The sequence below is a fragment of the Pistacia vera genome, unplaced genomic scaffold (genome assembly GCF_008641045.1).
Source record: "Pistacia vera cultivar Batoury unplaced genomic scaffold, PisVer_v2 Contig117, whole genome shotgun sequence".
In the NCBI taxonomy this organism is placed as follows: Eukaryota; Viridiplantae; Streptophyta; class Magnoliopsida; order Sapindales; family Anacardiaceae; genus Pistacia; species Pistacia vera.
In genome coordinates this window covers 854,409-877,079 of record NW_022195215.1, presented here as the reverse complement: position 1 = coordinate 877,079, position 22,671 = coordinate 854,409, and the positions used below count along the sequence as shown (strand labels likewise).

At 34.3% G+C, this 22,671-nt stretch overlaps 1 protein-coding gene across 1 annotated transcript in view; it reads right to left on the bottom strand.

The window, feature by feature from the left end:
- Positions 1-478: 478 nt before the first annotated feature.
- Positions 479-22,671, bottom strand: part of LOC116107110 (internal alternative NAD(P)H-ubiquinone oxidoreductase A2, mitochondrial-like) — a 35,121-nt gene continuing 12,928 nt past the window's right edge. Inside the window, exons 2-9 of the mRNA XM_031393408.1 lie at positions 3,016-3,668; positions 2,461-2,674; positions 2,121-2,281; positions 1,957-2,022; positions 1,704-1,867; positions 1,490-1,604; positions 894-1,076; positions 479-809 (exon numbers count right to left, since the gene is read on the bottom strand). Coding sequence (XP_031249268.1) covers positions 654-809; positions 894-1,076; positions 1,490-1,604; positions 1,704-1,867; positions 1,957-2,022; positions 2,121-2,281; positions 2,461-2,674; positions 3,016-3,600 — 1,644 coding nt within the window. The 5' untranslated portion in view covers positions 3,601-3,668 and the 3' untranslated portion in view covers positions 479-653. The remainder of the gene's footprint in view (positions 810-893; positions 1,077-1,489; positions 1,605-1,703; positions 1,868-1,956; positions 2,023-2,120; positions 2,282-2,460; positions 2,675-3,015; positions 3,669-22,671) is intronic.

The window sequence follows — 22,671 nt, the reverse complement described above, 5'->3', positions numbered from 1 at the left end:
TCAAACATACAGTCTACAAAATTAGTAATACAGTTACCATTTTACCCATCACTCCCTCTATATAAACCAAACCAGAGTGCTGGCAATTCACAACCCTCCAGCAACTCTCTCTCTATAACAACACCAGAAAACATCCCTCTCTCTCTTCGTTTTCTCTTCGGATCTTAAAAAAGGCTTAAGCGTTACAAAGAAGAGATGGCAGGCTCAAGAAGGGCTATGATCAACGGTGGAAATTTCTCTCAGACGTTATCTAGTGGCCGTCCGATTCCCAAGAGGGGCCAAGTTAAGGTGGCAATACTGGTTGTGTTGGCTCACTCCGTCGCTTCAATCTTCTCCCACACCAGTCGCCGATTATGAGAATCAACTTGATATTTTGTTTTGAGTTTGTACAAAGTTTGTACTGGTTTATTGCAGACAAATAGAATTTTTGTTTTGCTTTAGCTCTAATTGGCTTGTTTCTTGCATTGTTTTTGGAATATGAAGAAAGAAGTCTTTATTTTAAACTCCCCCCAGATCCTTCCTTACACAGAATTTAATTTCCAAGATCCACTAAAAAGTATATAATTATCCTATAAAAAAATAAAGCTATGAAGATCTGCCGACGAACTTGCTCAAATGAAAGCAATTTCTCAAAACGGCATCTGCGTTTCAACTTATCCAATCCTAGAGTTATCTCTGCCGAACACTAAAGTAGTTGCCCAGTTAACTGCAACATAAAACCTGTTCCTCCAACTGACAACCCGTGTCAGATATGCAGAGCGCCAAATCAACCAGCTTACAAATCCTGCGTGTGATATGCCCTTTGCATCCTGCAAAATCACCCAGATTTTCATCACTTGGAACCATTAAGTATTAAATTGAGGATTCAATATCTAAAGCTTAAAACACTTTACCTTTGATTGGCGTAGATCCACCAAAGCCTTGAAGCGGCCAACCGATGCCATGCTTCCTAGGTGCTTGTACACAAAAGGGTCTCCCAGGGAAATGCTTTCTGCACTTAATGCCTTGCCTCCATTTTGCTTTCCAATCTTTTTGTTAAACAAATCCACCAAATATTTCCCTTGCCTTTCAGCAACCTGTTTCAAAATTATACAGAGATTTTTGCATCATTCTCTGAAATGTATAGTAGAAGGAATTCATTCATCTGTTATTGATAGTGTTCTCTCATTAAATTTTACTATGTTTTTGATTATATGACGAAACAAATTATTCCTCTATTGAATTACTGAATTGCAGGAAAGCACTGCCTTAACAAGATCACTCATTATTGAACACTTTCATAGTTTATTCATATTCTAGAGTTTTACCAATCATTGGCTCTGTTAAACTCAATCACATAAAATTTGCCATTAACAGAAGTCCTCTCAGTTTTAAGGAAAAATGAGGATTTCCACAAATTGTGATTTCTATGGTGTATCATTCGATACCAGAGAGCCAATCAGAATGTATCATAGGAGGAAATAATTTGTTAGAGCAGAGGGGATCTGACCTGTGCTAGAGCAGGAAGCACTGGCCTCCCTGTCTGTTCAAGAAAACCAGCACAATCTCCAACTGCAAATACATCTTCCACGGACGGCACCCTCAACCATTCATCGATACCAATCCTGTATCAGTCAATAAGATTAGACTATGGAATCTAAATTAAGATACGGAGAAACAAAATGAAAAGATGGAACTTAGGAAGACAATGCTACTTCTTATACCTTCCACCAGGTGACTTGGGAAGATTTAGTGATTTTACAAACTGAGAGGGACCAACACCTGTAGACCAGACCAGGAGGCCGTACGGAACATCAGTCCCATCATTGAGAACTATCTTTTTGCGATGCACCTCTTTTACAACACCTTGCATGAGGCGAACACCGGACTGGTACAAAATTCCATGTCAGAGATGGATCAAAGAATTATACTGAAGTCTGAAACATTCTCCAGGATACAGAAAGCAGTTCAAGTTACCTTATTCAAGTGATTTATTGCATAATGCCGCAGCCCGATATCAAAGGATGATAAAATTTCATTTGCCTGTTGAATAAAAGCATTGGTTTAACTTCATAGGTAATGACATGATGATTCATTTCTTCATACTTGGTCAGCCAAAAATTAAGTAGAGTTCTATGTACCTCAATGAGGGTAACTTTAATATCATCTTTAACGTGAGCATACTGTTCTCGGACGTCTTTCATGATGAAATCACTCAATTCACCGCTAAACTCCACCCCTGTAGGGCCACCACCAATGACAACACAGTGTAAAAGGCGGTTCTTCTCTTCCTTTGATATGCCTGTGATAATATATTGAATTTCAAGATAACAAAATCAGTCATACAAGAAAGTTATTACTTCAGTAATGGCACAACACAAAAGAACAGCATCACTTTGTATCCAAGGCTATCAAAGAGAACAAGTTCACAAAACCTTCTAGGATTAAAAATTAGATCTCAAGATGGAGAAACCAGCTCACCTGGATTTTCTGAAAGCATGAGGTTCAAGAGAAGCTTCTTCCTTATTTCTTGGGCATGATTTACTTCACGAAGGAAAAATGCATTTTCCTTCACCCCCTTGATGCCGAAAGTTACAGGTTCAGCTCCAGCAGCAATTACAAGTTTGTCATATGCAACTTTGAAGTAGTGGGGCTCATTAGGCAATGCTCCATTACTGAGAGTCTCACAGTAAACCTATAAAAAATATATGATCGAGTCAGAATGTAAAACAACAGCGATTAGACATCCATGTCAACTAGAGACTTGACAAACAGCATAGATACTTTCACAAATCAATTCATTCTCATAATCATGTTTTTATTAGATATCATAAAAGGGGACAGTTGGCTATATTGATGCTTCCATGGCAGTTTGAACCACCTCATTTGACATGCACATAATATCTGCCAATGACATCAATTAGTGACATCTCAGTTTACAGTTAGCCATATTAATGATACTGCATTTATATCCATCAAACTGGATGTAAATAATAATTAAGCTAACACATAATTGTGGTTGAAGAAGTCACTCACTTCATGTTTGTCAGTGTCAATGCCAGTGCAGGAAGCCAGATAAAAGTATGAATTGGGTTCTGTTGCTAACGAAGTCTGTATCCGACTAACAGGCTCAGCTACAGAGCGAAATTCCAGGGTTCCAACACAAGTTGAAGCAAGCAAAGGTGTGAAGACCATGTGATTCCTTGGAGATATGCAAACAACATCATAAATTTTGGTATCCAGTCCTTTAAGGAACCGGCATGCACCCCAACCTGTACCAATGACAACCACCCTTGGCTTTTCACCTGGCTTTGTTGCTTCTAGCCCTGCATACCTTGTTTCCTCATATTCTGATTCAGACTCCTCCGCAATTCTCTCTGCATTTTGAAATTGAAAATGTGGGGTTGTCCTGATTCCCCTGCTCGAATTACCCAAGGAACTTGCCTTCCTAATGTTAAATAAGTATGATAGGTTGCCATGTGGTGAGACATTTTCAAGGGAAGGTAAGGAATATTTGAATGCGGGTACTTCCTCACGGAATGTATTATTCTGAAGTGAGTAACCGCCTATGGCACCTCCTGACCTTCTGAATCCACTCCTAGCAATTCTGGCCAATGCCATGTTAAGAGTGTGAAAATCTCAACAGCTTTAGGATTTCAGTACAATTTAGAAGCTATCACCTATTGAACCTGCAATGAGGGAGATGAGAGAAGTAAGATGCAAAGTGAAACTACTGGAGAGGAGGAGCTCAGGGCAGAAGTGATTTAATTATTTGTATAAATTCATTATTTTTAAAAATATTATTTTGATAACAAAAACTTAAACAACATTACATTGAGGAGAATAAACTCAAGAGTGTTGTTATTCAAGCGCCACTAAAAAACTTTTTAAGCCTCATTATCAATTTAAAAATTTTTTAAAATAATTGTATATGCAAATACCAAAACGAACTCAATATTATGATTTTTTAAAAAGTTTTTTCTAGTTTTTAAAGTTTTAAATATCTTGCAATTATAAGATCATAATCTATTTATTGAATTCAATTATTATTTATTTTTAGTTTTTATAATTTTAATATCTTGCAATTTTTAATGTCATAATCTATTTATTTAAATTTAATTAATTTTTTTATTTTCCGAATTTATGCACTAAATCAATTCTATAGACTTTTTAATTTTGATTTATCTTAAAGAAAAATTTCAAATTTGTTTACCTTTACTTTCATATTCTGTGTATAACTTTTAGGTTGAAGTAAATCACTTGATTTTTTTTTTTTTTTTTTTTTCTTTTCATTTATTATAAATGATTTGATTTCGTAGAATATAAAATTTTGTGTATGGTATTGTTTCAAAATCATGTCAATAAATATCTTTCTAATCTTGGTTTTATGGGCTTTCCATATCGTTTCTAAACATAAGTTTTTAAGAAAGAACAAAAGTTGAAAGTAGAAACTTACAAAAAATTAGGAAAGTGGAGAAGTTAAAAGAGATTGGAAAAGGTTAATCTGGATTAATTAAAATTTATTTAAATATATTTTTTTAATTGATTTTTTAGGCATGGCAATGGTCCCCGGGATTTCGGGGACCCGTCCCATATGGGGCGGAAGCCTTGGTTTTTTTGGGGATAGGGCGGCGGTGCGGGTGTTTTAATCCCAGTCCTCGGGGATGGGCGGGGGTAGGTGATGCCATTCCCCCCACCCGCCCTGTATATAATTATAAATTAATATATATATATAATATATATTTTTTTTTTCACTAATACTCCTATGTTTCACCTAATTATACAATTATCCTACTTATAAACTCATATTTTCCCATTTCCATCACCCTAAACAATTGAACAAGAAAACCCCTTACCCATATTTATGTATAATTAATTATGTTTAAACGATTAATTTAGTATTTGTCATGTGGACAAGATTACTATTGTGTTGGTATGTTCAATTAATTTATGTTTAATAAATTAACGGGCGGGGACGACCCTCCACATTCTCCTTGGAGGCGGGGAAGGGGAATTCTTGTCTCCCTGTAAAGGGGATGGGGCGGGGGTGGGGAGTGATTTTGAGGGCGGGATGAGTACGTAATGAGATCCCCTCCACGCGCCCCCCCCCCCCCCCCCCCCCCCCCCCCCCCCCAATTGCCATGCCTATTTTAAGGTATAGAAACATCCAAATATTTTCCATCAGACAATCCAATAAAAATAAAGATAACCTAACAAATGTATTTTCACAACTTTCTCTCATAAACTGCACGTGGCACCTGAGTTGGCAGCCCCCATCGAAACTGTCGCAGAATGATTTCAACTGGAACTAATAAATTGTTGTTCCTCCATAGAAACGACCGTTATAATGAGATGGTCGTTCCTTAGATGAAACATTCATTCCTTGGATGAGGAACGACCATTCATTATGGAAAGGTCTTCAATCTCCAGGAACGACCATTTCGTCCTATGGAATGGTCATTCCACTTGAAGGAACGCCCATTTTATAGGGAAGTCATTCTTCCTATGGAACAACCATTTCTTCCTCATGGATGGTCGTTCTTTATATGATGAAAACCATTCATCTAGAACAGTCGTTCATGTTTAGTCAAAGTCGTATTTTTTCTTGTGGAACGATCATTTCTTCCTTATAGATGATCGTTTCTAACGATGACCGACCGTTCATCCCTAGAAATTGTCATTCTGTTTTGTCAAAGCCGTGAATTGATGTGATAATTTAACTCAGTGCTACATCAAGTTTATAAAAGAAAGTTTGTGAGATTTGTTTAGTATACCCATCGAATAAATTGTCAAACTTTAAGTAACTTTACATAGTTCATAGCTCATGGGTGTTTGTTTTAAGTATTGGCTTTTTAACATGGGCCTCACTCCACATCGCTAACGAACTCATATACTTGCTATCCAGCACTAGCCTATCATCCACAAAGTTATTGCCTTAGCGGTGGGTTCCTTTTAACTTAAGAAATGAAGAAAAAGATTGATCTTAATCATGATGGGATTGAAGATTTTACATTAATAATAATACTACACATACACATTCTCGTAAACTTATGTGACAAAAGATGATTGAGTGAAAGTTAATTTTAATTTAAAACCATACAACCATATTTTGTGCTATATATGTTATATAGAAAATTTGTATAAAAAAGTTGTATTACTCCCAGTAAAAAGATTGTGTTTAACCATCCAAGGGACTAAATCATTGACTAACTAACTCTGGGTGATTGAGTGGTTTGATAGGGACTTTTGAATGCATTACTTAAGAGATTTTTGAGTTCAATTCTTCCTCGGATGCGAATAGGGAATCACTAAAACTTTTACTCGATCTGTTTCAGGATCCCAAAGAATTAGTTGAGGTGTGAAAACTAGTCTGGCACCCCATTAAAAAAAAAAAAAGACTAAATCCTTGATTGCGCAACTTCCATGGTTGAATATGAAAATTCAGATAAATGAACCATATACTTTAGCTGGTGGGGACGATCTCGCCGTCACTAGAGTATCTGGATTTATCCCAATTGCTTGAATCTTAAAACTTCGTCAAATTGAACATCATATTTCAATTAAGTGGGTCTTTTTTTATGTTGAATGTGAAATGATATGACCCAAAACCACCATGTCTCCAGTCTCTCTTAACCTTACGCAAATATAAAGTCCGGATTCAGTGAATTCTATGTTCTCTTTCAAGCAATTGAGTCAGCAAGTCTTGCAAACTTTCGTCACCTGTTCATGACCAAGACTTATTGGCTAAGCCTCCACTTACTCAAAAGTCGAAAAAGATTCTCCCATGTGAACAATATGCTACTTGCAATATAATTTTATCACCATTATCAAAAACAGTAGAGCATCTCCATCATCCTATCTTCTTCTTCACTTCGTCACTTTAACACCTGTGAATTGTGAGTGACTCAATCGCCCTTGTTTCCTGTATGACAGAGGATGCAATCTTTATATAAACCGCCAAGTGCCACTCAACCAAGCACTGACTAATCAAATACCTCTCTCTCTCACTCACTCTTTTCTTTGTTTCCAACGTTGCTGTAATTTCTCCAACAGATTCTAAGATGGCAAGTGCGAGGAATACTAGATGAACAATGACGGTGTTTTTTTATTCTTCTCCCAGATTTTCTTCAGGGCGTTTGATTCCAAAGAGAGGTCAGTTAAGCTGGGGATTGTGTTGGGGTTGGCTCACTCTTTTGCTTCTATCTTCTCCCTCAATAACAGATGCAAAAGTGCCCGACTTTCTCAGTAATTAAACCCAGAAGCAAAATTTTGATGGGAGTGAGAGAGATGGAGATTATTAGGTAATGGGGAGTGAGAGAGAGGATCTTTTAATTTGACTCGTTCATGTAATATAAAGTTAATTTTTGAGTGTTTGTACAAGGAAATTGAATGGTATTAGAATGATTATCTATTTCTCTTGTTTATTATCTCATTATTTTTTTATTTATGTTAAAATAGAAATGTACAATGGGCAATCACCAATGCTGTTTATGTAGAATTGAGATTTTAATTGCTATGCTAATTAAAGGAATTGGGCAAGTGTAAAAATTAAAATAAGAGAGATTTTTTTTTTTTTTTTTTTTTTTTTTTAGCATACGAAAAGTAAACATCTGAACGACTTTTCCCCCACCCAAGTTTTGGCTTAATGACATTTTCCCCGCACAAAATTTTCAAAATACTATTTTTTTCACCTAAGTTAATATTTCGTTATTACCAAACCGATTCACGGCAAAAATTCTCTCTATCACTATCATTTGAATTTTTGTTCTCCTCTATATAAAATCCCTTTTACTTGATTCATTAATTTCTCTTCGATTGTCACCATTACAAAGTAAGGATTCATGTTATTAGATATATAGAAAAAGTCAAATATGAGTGTTTTAATTTATTTTTTCTATTTGTTTCACTGATGAACTAATCTGACCACTTAAAACCGTTGATTCATAGTGAAAAAAAAAAAAAAATTCTATCATAATCTATTTGTTTTTTATTATAAAGTTACTGGATTTTATTATATAAAAACTATGGTGTTGATTAGGTAACACCTCATCTTCAACATGCTTTCACCACAAATATCTTCAAGATCTAAACATAATGGGTGATTGATTAGTGTTGTGTGAGAGAGACATCATCTCAAGTTAATGTTTGGTAGTAAAATATTGTTTATTTGAGAGCAGAAAAGCCATGGATTCTCAAGATTTGCAAATAATTAAAGATGTTGTGTTATGCTTTTACTTTATGTACCCAAAAATTAGATACTTGAATAAGTGGGCATTATAAGCATGAGCAAGGCTGCTGCTTTTGTGCTTTTAATAAAGTAATGATTCTTTATTATAATCTAATTAAAAACATTACACCAAGAATCTATTCCCTCTTGTACACGACTAATATAATAAAACACAAATACTTAGGCTCCGTTTGGTTCACAATTTTGTGTTTTTGGGAAAAGTTTTTTGAAAAAGTTAAAAAAAAAGTTGAATTGGGGTGGTATTACGATGTGATTCACAAATTTAATACCCCCTATGTTTGTTTTTTTACAAAACACCCCTTATATAAACATTAAAAGTTAACAAAAACACTCTCAATCCACCCTCAATACGGACACCGGCCACCACCGCCGAGGGTGCCGGAGTCGCCGTAACAAAAACATTAAAAATATTTAGGGGTATTTAATTGAATTAACAAATTTAGAGGGTTTAAAAAATGTTGAATAAAGTTGAATAATATTGTGAGTTTTTGGGTATTTTACTGTTTAACTTTTTTGGGAATACTAAAAGTATTCCCAAAACCCACCAAACGAAGCCTAAATGTTCATTCATTGAATCAACCCATTTTCACTTTATATTTCATTGAATCAATCACTTCAACTACACAATTACAATATACTTGAGATTTTATCAGTCCAGGGACAAATAGATATTTCTGATTTCGAAATTCCTCAAACCCTAAAGAAAATAATATAATTTTATATGCATATGAGTATTGCCCACCATTCATACGGTAGTGGTCCCACGTAGGACACGACTAGTTCCTTTTTAATGTGAATCAGACGATTGCAACGTGATTTTTATGCCACTAAATAACTCCCTTATTTTATTGTAAAGAGTAAACGACATTTTCCCACCCAAGGTTTGGCGAATTTACGTTCCCAACCCTGGTTTCATAAATTACAATTCCTACCTTTAAATTAATGGATAAATGTTAATCTAAAGTTAAAAGGGTAAAATATCATTTCAAAGATAAAAATTTCAAAATAACTCTTCACTTCTTAATTCACCCCACAAAAAATTTAAATAAACCTTGACTTTTCAAATTCACCCCACCAACGATTTTGGCCATTCCGCCTATTCCCGGCGCAATCGACCTCTCCCACCACCACCATTACAATCTCCTCAACCTCACATCAAAACACCTAACCCCTCCCCTGATTGAACCCCCTAATCGCCGACGCCGCTCTTAGTTTCAGTTGGCGTTTCATCCAAATTTCAGTAGGTCTTGGCATTGGAAACCACTATTCCCGCGCAATCGATCTCTCCCAACACCACCATTACAATCCCCTCAACCCTCACATCAAAACACCTAACCTCCCTGCCTGATTGAACCCCCAATCGCCGACCGCCGCTCTTAGTTTCAGTTGGCATTTCATCCAAATTTCAGTAGTCTTGGCATTGGAAACCACTACCAACACCACCAATAGCATCATCGGCTTCCCCCATCAAAACCCCCAAATTGTCATCGCAATTGCCCCACTGATCGCCGCCGCCTCTCCCTTAGGTTTTGGCGTTTTGTCGCACCTTCTTAGTCAAATTTTGGCACCTCGCCGATGCAATCAGGTGGAAAAGTTAAGAGTTTTGGTGAGGAGAATAAGGGGATGCTGATTGGTGTCAGGGAGGTTCAATGGTTTCGAAATTAGGCCATAATCTTTGGCTTGGTCTGGATCCTTGGGGTTTATTTCAGATAAATTTGAGATATAGGATTTATTTTGAGAGAAAAGTAGCAATGTTAATGTAAGGGTGACATGCAATTTATGAAACAGGGGTGGGATGAAATTCACCAAACCTTGGTGGGAATATGTTGTTTACTCTATTGTAAACCTCAAATCACATTTTGTCCTTGAATTATACTACTGCAAAGTTTTCATTTGTCATATATTTATATGTCAGGGTAATTGCAAGGTCAAGATCCTCAACTCGAGTCAAACAACAGTCTACAAACGAAGTGATATATTCCCTTAAATTACCATTTTACCCATAACTCCTCTACATAAACAAACTGAGACTCTTGCCATTCACAAATCACACCCCCCATCAACCTCTGTCTTTCACAATACCAATTCAGCAACCGTCTCTATCTCTCTCCTTTTCTTTTCTTGGATCTGATAAGCGCTTAGAGTAGTGAAGAAGAGATGGCTGGAGCAGAAGTGCTATGATCAAGGGCAAATTGTGTCTAAGAGGTTATCTAGTGGCCGTCCGATTCCCAAGAGGGGCGAAGTTAAGGTGGCAACTGGTGGGGTTGGCTCACTCTGTCGCTTCACTCTTCTCCCACACTAGTCGCGGACTATGAGAATTAAATTTAGATTTTGTTTCAAGTAGTTGAGTTTGTACTATTTTATTGCAAACAAATAGAAATTTTGTTTTGCTTATGCTCTTCTCTACTTTCTTATGAAAATTTTGAATGGTTCACCCCTTCCTTCTTGCACCTAAAATTTCACATGCAATCAGACTTATTCAGAGATTCTGGTCCACGTTATTGAAGGTAAATATGATGCTCAAAAGACATATCTCTATTTCTTTCTTAATGACTCTAGATTTATGGAAAATAAAATTACTAACTACTTTAGAGGGGCGGATTTAATGAATGACGAGTGGGGACCACGGCCCCCACTCAATTTTTTTAAAATTTCAGATTTCCTATTTCTATTTTATTTTATTTAAATTCTATCCTTATAATCTTTGAGTTTTGAGAATGGAATAGCCGGCCCCCACGGTAAGTTTGGATTTTGTTTTTGTAAAATCCCTTTTTTAATTCTAATATATTTACATATTCTTTGTGATTTTTATTTTTATGCAAGGGATCTATTATTTTTTTTAAAATTTATTGGGAGTGAAAATGAAAAGAATAAAAGTTGTTGGGTTTCCACGTAATGGTTTAAATCCCTAACAAGGGTTGAAGCATGTAATCTATTTAGGGGTGAAAATCAAGTCGAGCCACTCAAACTATACTTGATGTTGGCTTGAACTCGACTTCGCATTAGTTGAGTCGATTCGAGTAGTTAATCGAGTAAAACTCGACCAATATATTCGCAAGTCTTTCCAAGCTCGATGGTTAAGTTGACAATTTTTAAATTATAGGGGTCATATGTAATTTAAAGTTATAAAATTTGTAATCCACCCCTGTTAGTGAGCTTGAAATCGAGTTCGAACTTGACCTCGATTAAAACTCGACTAAAACTCGAAAAGCTCGATTATACAAACTTGAATTCAAACTCGATTTCCAATTTCAAGTACCGACCTCGAGTTTGAACTTGATTTCTCAAGTTCGATCAGGCTTGAACTCGAACTCGACTCGATACTATAGAGATCAAGTTGAATTCGATTTACCAAATACTCGACTTCATTGATTTCACCCCTAAATCTATTAGATGTAATCTATTCCTTTGATTTTGCATTTAGCTTGTATATGATGAAACTTGAAAAGTATATTGGCAATTACTAATGAGTTGTCACAAGCATTGCAAAGAAAGATCAAGACATTGTAAATGCTATGCCTGTCAAGTCTTAGTTACATTGTTGAGAGATGAAGGATGAAAATCTTTGTTGAGTGAAATTTCTTCATTTTGTCAAAAACATGATATTGCCATTTTGAATATGGATGATATGTTTGCAATTCGAAGGCAGCCACGACATAGAGTTAAGCACATGAAAAATTTGCACACTATCGAGTTGAATTGTTTTTACAGTGATAACACCGTTTCACTAAGGTTAGTACTAGGCTGCTTCTTTGTATGACATGTTATATCCAAGTATTTCATTCTCTGCTTTTGACAAGCATAATTGATCTGTTTTGCCCAGATTTATCCAACTAATTTTTCACTGCATGATTGATGGTATTGAGAACCATATAGGACTATGTTATTGACAGACGTTCTGTGATGAATTTTGCTAAGTTAGAAGGAATTGGTGATTTGGCTAAGATTTTAGTTCAGTTTAAAAAAGACATTTTATCCGTTGGTGTATAAACTTGTGAAACTTGCATTGGTTTTACTAGTTGCGACTGTGATCGTTGAAATGACTTTTTCTGCAATGAATCTCGTGAAAAGTTGGTTATACAATTGAATGGGAAATCAATGGATGAATGATTGCTTGGTCACCTAATTCGAAAGATGTATTTGATACAGTTGATGATGAGATATTATCCATGTTTTCAGAATATGAAAACTCGTCGAGGAACATTGTAGAAAAATTGTTTATTTTTACAAAATTGTGTTTTTTGAAGATATTTATTGTATTTTGTAACATTTTGTTGAAGCTCATCATAATGAAAAAAAAATATGAATATGATTGGTTTATTTTTTTTTTTTTTTTTTGTTTATTTTTTGCCCCATCGAGTGAAATTCCTGATCCGTCACTGAGTCTTTGTTTTAGGAAAATATGAATAGTTTAGTTACATTAAGGGGGTGTTGATTCAAGGAATGTTGTATTACTGAAATGTATTAATGAAAATATAGATTACCTTAAGATTACTGGAAATGTTTAGAGAAATATGTTTAATTTGTTGAATAAATTAGTGGTAAGTTATATTAATATATTGTTTTGTTGAATAAATTAGTGAGTATGCTACATAAATTACTAAATTGCCCTCCTTTTTAAATATATATAATAATTTTTTATTATTTTTTTGAATAATTTCTTTTAACCCCTTACATTTCAGATCTGGCTTAAAAACCTCCAGCAACAAAAAAGTTTAAAACTTACAAAACACCCCTCCACCCCAAGCCATACTGGCAGTCTACCACCATTACCAACGGACAACGACCATTTCAGACTAGATTTGGCTATTTTCGACCGTTAGATTCGGCCGGTCGTGGGCTATTTTGTCGCTGCTGCAGTGGCCACGGTTGGTAGTGGCGGCCAAATCCGACCACCACCCTTGGGTAGTTTAAAATTCCAAGGGTATTTATATCCTAAAAACTTTGTATATAAGGATAAAATAATCTATTAGTATTTTTGTAAATTATTTCTAAAACTAGGGCATTATTGCTAAATTTTATTAATAAGGGGTAAAATTGAACAAAAATAAGATTATCAATAATAACTACTATTGGTTTTGGAAGATTATCAGAATCTTATATTACTTGACAACCAACGTGATAATTATAATATAGATGATCATTACTTCAGTAATCCCCTATTACCACCCCAACCAACACACCTTAAACTATATAAAGATAAATACAATCATATATAACACTTAAAAAAAAAAAAAATTAATGAAAGTTAATCTTTATGTTCATATTAGAGTTTCATCAATTATTAATAGGGTGCCAAAGATTGATTGAATTAATAGTGAGATGGAGCAAGGTTTAAACAGAAGAAAAGGAGAGGGGAAGAGAAGAAGAGTTATGGGGTTTGTTTCACTTAGGCCTGTGATTTTGGGTTTTTTTAGATATCTTAGGTATCTAGACCACATTAGAGTCTATATAATTCCTAAGGTCACGGAACACTATCAATACTAGTGAACCAAAAATTGCACATGTGATAGATATCTCTTCATGACTCAATATAATATTTTTGAATATAACAACTCCATAATTAAAAATTTATCATCCGACCAAAAGAGAGAAGTTTAGGCCTGTGAATTTGAAAACGTGTTATCAGAAAATGGGTTATACCTTATAAGTAATTTTCTCGCCGGTAAGACAGTAAGTGCACGAGAAAAGTTAGACAATATGCTTTAGACAAATCCACTTTATCTTTCACAGATGTTTGTGAAATGGTTTAAACGTAATTATCTTTTTCAAAAGATCTAAAAACTAGCGTGAATGTAGTGATTAGGTGTGTGTGAAGAGACAATTCAAAGTTTATTGGAATTAAAATATTCAGTAGTTTATTATTAGAACAAACCCATGGATTCTGAAGATTTGCAAATAATTAGTTAAAAATTAAAGATGTTTTCCATGTACCCGAAAAAAGGGACAAAATAAAAATCTAACAATATTTAAATCGGATACTCAAGTAAGTGGGCAAAAAAATAGGAACTAGTGTGAATGCATGAGGAAAGGGACCAGGCTGCTGCTTTTATTATGAAAGGTTGAAGTAGTGGTGGCTATATTAACACTACATCAAGAATCAATTCCCTCTTTGAACACGATCTAATTATAAAAACATAAACTATATAGAATGCGTTCATTCACGGAACTCAGAAGTACTTGAATCAACCCATTTTCACTTTGATATCATTGATTAATTTAATCATGCAATAACAGCAGCCACCAACATTAATACAATATAACTTCAGTTTTTAATTTTATCAGTCAAACGTACGCTTTCAAGGATTTGAATTTGATATTCCTTATTCAAACTATCAGTAAATCAGTATAGTATCACATCCACAATTATGGTGCTATTTTTTCTTTTTATATACTTAATCTTTTTTTTTTTTTTTTTTGGTCATTAAGGTGTTTGGGTTACCTTATGCGTATATCAATTAATCTTTAAAGATCCTGAAATTAACAACTAGATAAAACGATCACTCCTATTAAACTTATGGAGACTCGAACCTAAAAACTCATGAAACCTTATTTGTTCTTTTACTCGGTTTATAAGCTTATTATTAAAGTTAAAATCAAAAATACGAACAGAAAACATATTTAAATGTTAATCGGAAGATATGGAACAGATTTTTCTCAAAATATCACATTTATATAAGTAGATAGAAACCTATATTTATAAAGAATCAAAACTTGATTATTATGTAGTTTGGTATAAGCCCTTTGACTTGATTAGCCCTTTGACTTGAGTATGCCCGCAGAAGATAATTATTGAAAGAAAGAATCATCCACGTGGTAAGCTTTGGGACAGTAAAGATCCACGAGGTGACCTTGGATTAATATGTTTTATAAATTGTTCCACTAATTTACAGACAAAACAACGTTATTATTATTATTCCTTTTTTTAATGTGAGTCAATAAGTAATTGCAACGTGTTTTTTAGGCCACTTATTTTATTATAAAACCTCAAATGACAAATTTGTCCTTGAATTATTCAACTTTCTATATACCCCATTGTTTTAGTTCACTGGTTTTGAACTGAATAGAGTACGAAGATTATATTGATTTAATAATATTCAAATTTTGATAAAATATTATTTAAAATAAAGTATATTATTTTACACCCTTCTACCATAACTTTAAGGTCAACAACTTCAAAATTATTAGAAGATATAACACAACTAACATTGGGAAAGCAAAGGTCAAGATCGTCACCCCAGTAAACATACAGCTACAATTAGAAATACAGTTACCATTTTACCCATCACTCCCTCTATATAAACCAAACCAGAGTGCTGGCAATTCACAACCCTCCACAACTTCCTCTCATAACAACACCAGAAAACATCCTCTCTCTCTTCGTTTTCTCTTCGGACTTAAAAAAGGCTTAAGCGTTACAAAAGATGGCAGGCTCAAGAAGGGCTATATCAACGGTGGAAATTCTCTCAGACGTTATCTAGTGGCCGTCCGATTCCCAAGAGGGGCCAAGTTAAGGTGGCAATACTGGTTGTGTTGGCTCACTCCGTCGCTTCAATCTTCTCCCACACCAGCGCCGATTATGAGAATCAACTTGATATTTTGTTTTGAGTTTGTACAAAGTTTGTACTGGTTTTTCAGACAAATAGAATTTTTGTTTTGCTTTAGCTCTAATTGGCTTGTTTCTTCATTGTTTTTGGAATATGAAAAAGAAGTCTTTATTTTAAACTTCCCCAGATCCTTCCTTACACAGAATTATTTCCAAGATTCACTAAAAGTATATAATTATCCTATAAAAAATAAAGCTATGAAGATCTGCCGACGAACTTGCTCAAATGAAAGCATTTCTCAAACGGCATCTGCGTTTCAACTTATCCAATCCTAGAGTTATCTCTGCCGAACACTAAAGTAGTTGCCCAGTTAACTGCAACATAAAACCTGTTCCCTCAACTGACAACCCGTGTCAGATATGCAGAGCGCCAAATCAACCAGCTTACAAATCCTCGTGTGATATGCCCTTTGCATCCTGCAAAATCACCCAGTTTCATCACTTGGAACCATTAAGTATTAAATTGAGGATTCATATTAAAGCTTAACACTTTACCTTTGATTGCGTAGATCCACCAAAGCCTTGAAGCGGCCAACCGATGCCATGCTTCCTAGGTGCTTGTACAACAAAGGGTCTCCCAGGGAAATGCTTTCTGCACTTATGCCTTGCCTCCTTTTGCTTTCCAATCTTTTTGTTAAACAAATCCACCAAATATTTCCCTTGCCTTTCAGCAACCTGTTTCAAAATTATACAGAGATTTTTGCATCATTCTCTGAAATGTATAGTAGAAGGAACTCATTCATCTGTTGATAGTGTTCTCTCATTAAATTTCCTATGTTTTTGATTGTATGACGAAACAAATTATTCCTCTATTGAATTCCTGAAATTGCAGAAAGCACGTGCCTGGACATATCGTTTATTAATTGAATAAAAAATAACCCAGGTCCTAAATGATTTTATCACTAATAATTTAAATGGGATCATGAAATCTTAAACAAAAAGACCTAAATTTAATGTGTTTATGATATATTTAACCAAAAAAATAAATAATTATAATAACATTTAAAGAAGAAGATATATGATGAGTTCATAAGTACGTTAATATAAGATAAGGATAATGCAAATCAATTGAAGAGGAATGACATAAAACAAGTAAATCAAATTAAGCGGTGAAATTGGAATCTTTTTGTGTTTGATAGATAGATATATATACTGTATAGATTTAATCTTGAAAAGGGTCTACTTCATCATCATATTTGATTCATTTTACTCAGTGGTTGACGTGGAAATTTTGTGCTTCTTCATTTCCATTTTCCACTCCCATCCCATCTGCTTAAACTTGTGGAATTCATCTTTATCTTTTCCAAATAAAAATCATAATCCTTTGGAAACTCATTTAATCTAATTTATTATTTTAAAAAACCCATCATAAATTTTAACTGTATTGCTAAAAAATATACAAGTTGGGTAAACATCATACTGCATTAAAACAAATTTTCAATTACTAATTATATATAAACTTAATTAACTTGTTTCAAAAGGCCATTTGCCAACAGGTTTGAAACCAAAAAAAGCTTAATTTGCGTTTGCCCACTAATTTTGAATGAAAGCAAATGGGAGGTGCTAATTCCAACTTCCATCTGAAAAAAATGGTCGGCAATAAAAATGTGCTTGGATATATTAGGCAGATCATGAATCGTCTTAATCAATTGCACCATCACTTATTAGACTTCACCTACACTTTACTTGTAATACTTACCTTCACTTCCAATTAATAATTATATGGACGCCCAATTACATCTTCCCACCTTCTGTTTGGGAAAAAAATCAATATTTCACCCATTGTTTGAGAAACTAACAAAGTTCCACCCGTCCGGTAAAGCTTTTCTGGTATCTAACAGTGGTCTAGACAATGCATTTAACAATAGTAGTTTTAAATTTGTAGAATTAAGGCTTCAACAACATGTTTTTTTTTCTTTTTTAAAGTAATTGAGATATTTAGACCCACATTGGAGCTTGCTTAATCCTCGAGGCCACGGAATACTCTACAAGTCTAATGGACTAAGATAATTACACAAATGTGGTAAATATCTTTCATACAAATCATATACAAAACCCTTTGGGTATAGTTAACCCTAGTGAGTAAAGAGGGTAACTGAGGTATGTTCAATGTCTAATTGACTGTTTTCCGGTTGGGTTGAAGTTTGCTAGTTCTCAAACAAGGGGTGGAAAATGTAATTCAGCTTTTAGGGATTAGATCATGGTTTTGTCAAGATGACGTTTTGCATCTAATAAGTTGGTTTTGTGCTTTGATTCACACTTGACGTCATTTCATTAATCAAGGAAGCAATCTTGATTGAATGACATGTTAATCTAATCAAATATTATTGAAGAAAACTAGTTACTCAACTCTAGATGAAAAGGAAAAGTTCAAATCCCACATCCTTAATTCTATCTTATTTTTGGGCAAGATCACTAACAGACCAAAGTGTTGATTTAAAATTAGTAATTGATGGGCCTTAATGTAATGTAGGCCTAATTCAGCACTAGCCAGCCCAATGGCCATGATTGATCCACGCCTACATTGCAGTTTACCAGAAATGGATCATTTGCAAGATTCTTTCACTTGGTTCCAAATCAATATTTGGATTTTAAGCTTATATTAGAAGCCCTATGTCTAAATATTTGTAACCAGGCCAATGGCATCTATAGATAAATGCTGCATGGTTAGATTTGGAGACTAAACCAGTCGATTCATGTTTGTCATTAAGCTAACCCAGAACTGGCAAAGCTTAAGCATGGGATCCGTGTTGGTAATGTGTGAAGTCTGGTTTTCGAAGGATAATTAATTCAATTCAACATTTCCTTTCTGGCGCAAAATACAATACTTTTAAAATTTCTACTACATCATGTTGATGTTAGCATGATATCACTAGTCTGACCTGATCAGGTCAAGGGGCAACAACAGTAATAACTTTATAACAGGCTAAGCTTTATGGGCTTACTAAGGAGTCCATCGGATTCAAGCTCACGCCATTTACTACCCTTCTTGTAGGCAACTCATTTCTCCTTAATTTATAAACGAGTAATACTACAGTTACAAATAAATTTTACAAAAATCTCTATACAAAATAATGTGACAAAAAATGAATGAAATAGTGAATTTAATAAGTTTGACTTTTTGTTTCACTCTTCCATTCATTTTTTACCACCTCACTTTATATGGAAATCTTTGTAATATTTATTTATAAGTATAGTATTATTATTTATAAATTAAGCCCTAAAGTTTAACTGTTTAAAAAGAAATTAATAGTAAAAACATAAATTAAATTATTTAAACTAAAAATTAAATTATTTTAAATAAGTTGGATAAATAATATTTTTGTAGATTTAATTATTTGTAATAAAATTAATTATAATTTTAAAAATATATATTTTGATAACAAAACTTAAACAACATTACATTGAGGAGAATAAACTCAAGAGTGTTGTTATTCAAGCGCCACTAAAAAACTTTTTAAGCCTCATTATCAATTTAAAAATTTTTTAAAATATATTGTATATGCAAATTACCAAAAAGAACTCAATATTATGATTTTTAAAAAGTTTTTCTAGTTTTTAAAGATTTTAAATATCTTGCAATTATAAGATCATAATCTATTTATTGAATTCAATTATTATTATTTTTAGTTTTTATAATTTTAAATATCTTGCAATTTTAATGTCATAATCTATTTATTTAAATTTAATTATATTTTTTTATTTTCCGAATTTATGCACTAAATTCAATTCTATAGACTTTTTAAATTTTGATTTATCCCTTAAAGAAAAATTTCAAATTTGTTTCCCTTACTTCATATTCTTGTGTATAACTTTTAGGTTGAAGTAAATCACTTGATTTTTTTTTTTTTTTTTTTTTCTTTTCATTTATTATAAATGATTTGTTTCGTAGAATATAAAATTTTGTGTATGGTATTGTTTCAAAATCATGTCAATAAATATCTTTCTAATCTTGGTTTTATGGGCTTTCCATATCGTTTCTAAACATAAGTTTTTAAGAAAGAACAAAAGTTGAAAGTAGAAACTTACAAAAAATTAGGAAAGTGGAGAAGTTAAAAGAGATTGGAAAAGGTTAATTCTGGATTAATTAAAATTTATTTAAATATATTTTTTTAATTGATTTTTAGGCATGGCAATGGTCCCCGGGATTTCGGGGACCCGTCCCATATGGGGCGGAAGCCTTGGTTTTTTTGGGGATAGGGCGGCGGTGCGGGTGTTTTTAATCCCAGTCCTCGGGGATGGGCGGGGGTAGGTGATGCATTCCCCCCACCCGCCCTGTATATAATATATAAATTAATATATATATATATATATATTTTTTTTTTCACTAATACTCCTATGTTTCACCTAATTATACAATATCCTACTTATATAAACTCATATTTTCCCATTTCCATCACCCTAAACAATTGAACAAGAAAACCCCTTACCCATATTTTGTATATTAATTATGTTTAAACGATTAATTTAGTATTTGTCATGTGGACAAGAATTACTATTGTGTTGGTATGTTCAAATTAATTTATGTTTAATAAATTACGGGCGGGGACGACCCTCCACATTCTCCTTGGAGGCGGGGAAGGGGAATTCTTGTCTCCCTGTAAAGGGGATGGGGCGGGGGTGGGAGTGATTTTGAGGGCGGGATGAGTACGGTGAATGAGATCCCCTCCACGCGCCCCCCCCCCCCCCACCCCCCCCCCCCCCCCCCAATTGCCATGCCTATTTTAAGGTATAGAAACATCCAAATATTTTCCATCAGACAATCCAATAAAAATAAAGATAACCTAACAAATGTATTTTCAAACTTTCTCTCATAAACTGCACGTGGCACCTGAGTTGGCAGCCCCCATCGAAACTGTCGCAGAATGATTTCAACTGGAACTAATAAATTGTTGTTCCTCCATAGGAAACGACCGTTATAATGAGATGGTCAGTTCCTTAGATGAAACATTCATCCTTGGATGAGGAACGACCATTCATTATGGAAAGGTCTTCAATCTCCAGGAACGACCATTTCGTCCTATGGAATGGTCATTCCACTTGAAGGAACGACCCATTTTATGAGGGAAGTCATTCTTCCTATGGAACAACCATTTCTTCCTCATGGATGGTCGTTCTTTATATGATGAAAACCATTCATCCTTAAGGAACAGTCGTTCATGTTTATCAAAGTCGTATTTTTCTTGTGGACGATCATTTCTTCCTTATAGATGATCGTTTCTAACGATGAACGACCGTTCATCCCTAGGAAATGTCATTCTGTTTTGTCAAAGCCGTGAATTGATGTGATAATTTAACTCAGTGCTACATCAAGTTTATAAAAGAAAGTTTGTGAGATTTGTTTAGTATTACCCATCGAATAAATTGTCAAACTTTAAGTAACTTTACATAGTTCATAGCTCATAGGGTGTTTGTTTTAAGTATGGCTTTTTAACATGGGCCTCACTCCACATCGCTAACGAACTCATATACTTGCTATCACAGCACTAGCATCATCCAACAAAGTTATTGCCTTAGCGGTGGGTTCTTTTAACTTAAAGAAATGAAGAAAAAGATTGATCTTAATCATGATGGGATTGAGATTTTACCATTAATAATAATACTACACATACACATTCTCGTACAACTTATGTGACAAAAGATGATTGAGTGAAAGTTAATTTTAATTTAAAACCATCAACCATATTTTGTCTATATAATGTTATAAGAAAATTTGTATAAAAAAGTTGTATTACTCCAGTAAAAAGATTGTGTTTAACCATCCAAGGGACTAAATCATTGACTAACTACTCTGGGTGATTGAGTGGTTTGATAGGGACTTTTGAATGCTACTTAAGAGATTTTTGAGTTCAATTCTTCCTCGGATGCGAATAGGGAATCACTAAAACTTTTACTCGATCTGTTTCAGGATCCCAAAAATTAGTTGAGGTGTGAAAACTAGTCTGGACACCCCAATTAAAAAAAAAAAAAGACTAAATCCTTGATTGCGCAACTTCCATGGTTGAATATGAAAATTCAAGATAAATGAGGACCATATACTTTAGCTGGTGCGGGACGATCTGTCGCCGTCACTAGAGTATCTGGATTTATCCCAATTGCTTGAATCTTTAAAAACTTCGTCAAATTGAACATCATATTTTATCAATTAAGTGGGTCTTTTTTTATGTTGAATGTGAAATGAATATGACCCAAAACCACCATGTCTCGTCTCTCTTAACCTTACGCAAATATAAAGTCCGGATTCAGTGAATTCTATGTTCTCTTTCAAGCAATTGAGTCAGCAAGTCTTGCAAACATTTCGTCACCTGTCATGACCAAGACTTATTGGCTAAGCCTCCACTTACTCAAAAAGTCGAAAAAGATTCTCCCATGTGAACAATATGCTACTTGCAATATAATTTTATCACCATTATCAAAAACAGTAGAGCATCTCCATCATCCTTATCTTCTTCTTCACTTCGTCACTTTAACCTGTGAATTGTGAAGTGACTCAATCGCCCTTGTTTCCTGTATGACATGAGGATGTCAATCTTTATATAAACCGCCAAGTGCCACTCAACCAAGCACTGACTAATCAAATACCTCTCTCTCTCACTCACTCTTTTCTTTGTTTCCAACGTTGCTGTAATTTCTCCAACAGATTCTAAAGATGGCAAGTGCGAGGAATACTAGGATGAACATGACGGTGTTTTTTTATTCTTCTCCCAGATTTTCTTCAGGGCGTTTGATTCCAAAGAGAGGTCAGTTAAGCTGGGGATTGTGTTGGGGTTGCTCACTCTTTTGCTTCTATCTTCTCCCTCAATAACAGATGCAAAAGTGCCCGACTTTCTCAGTAATT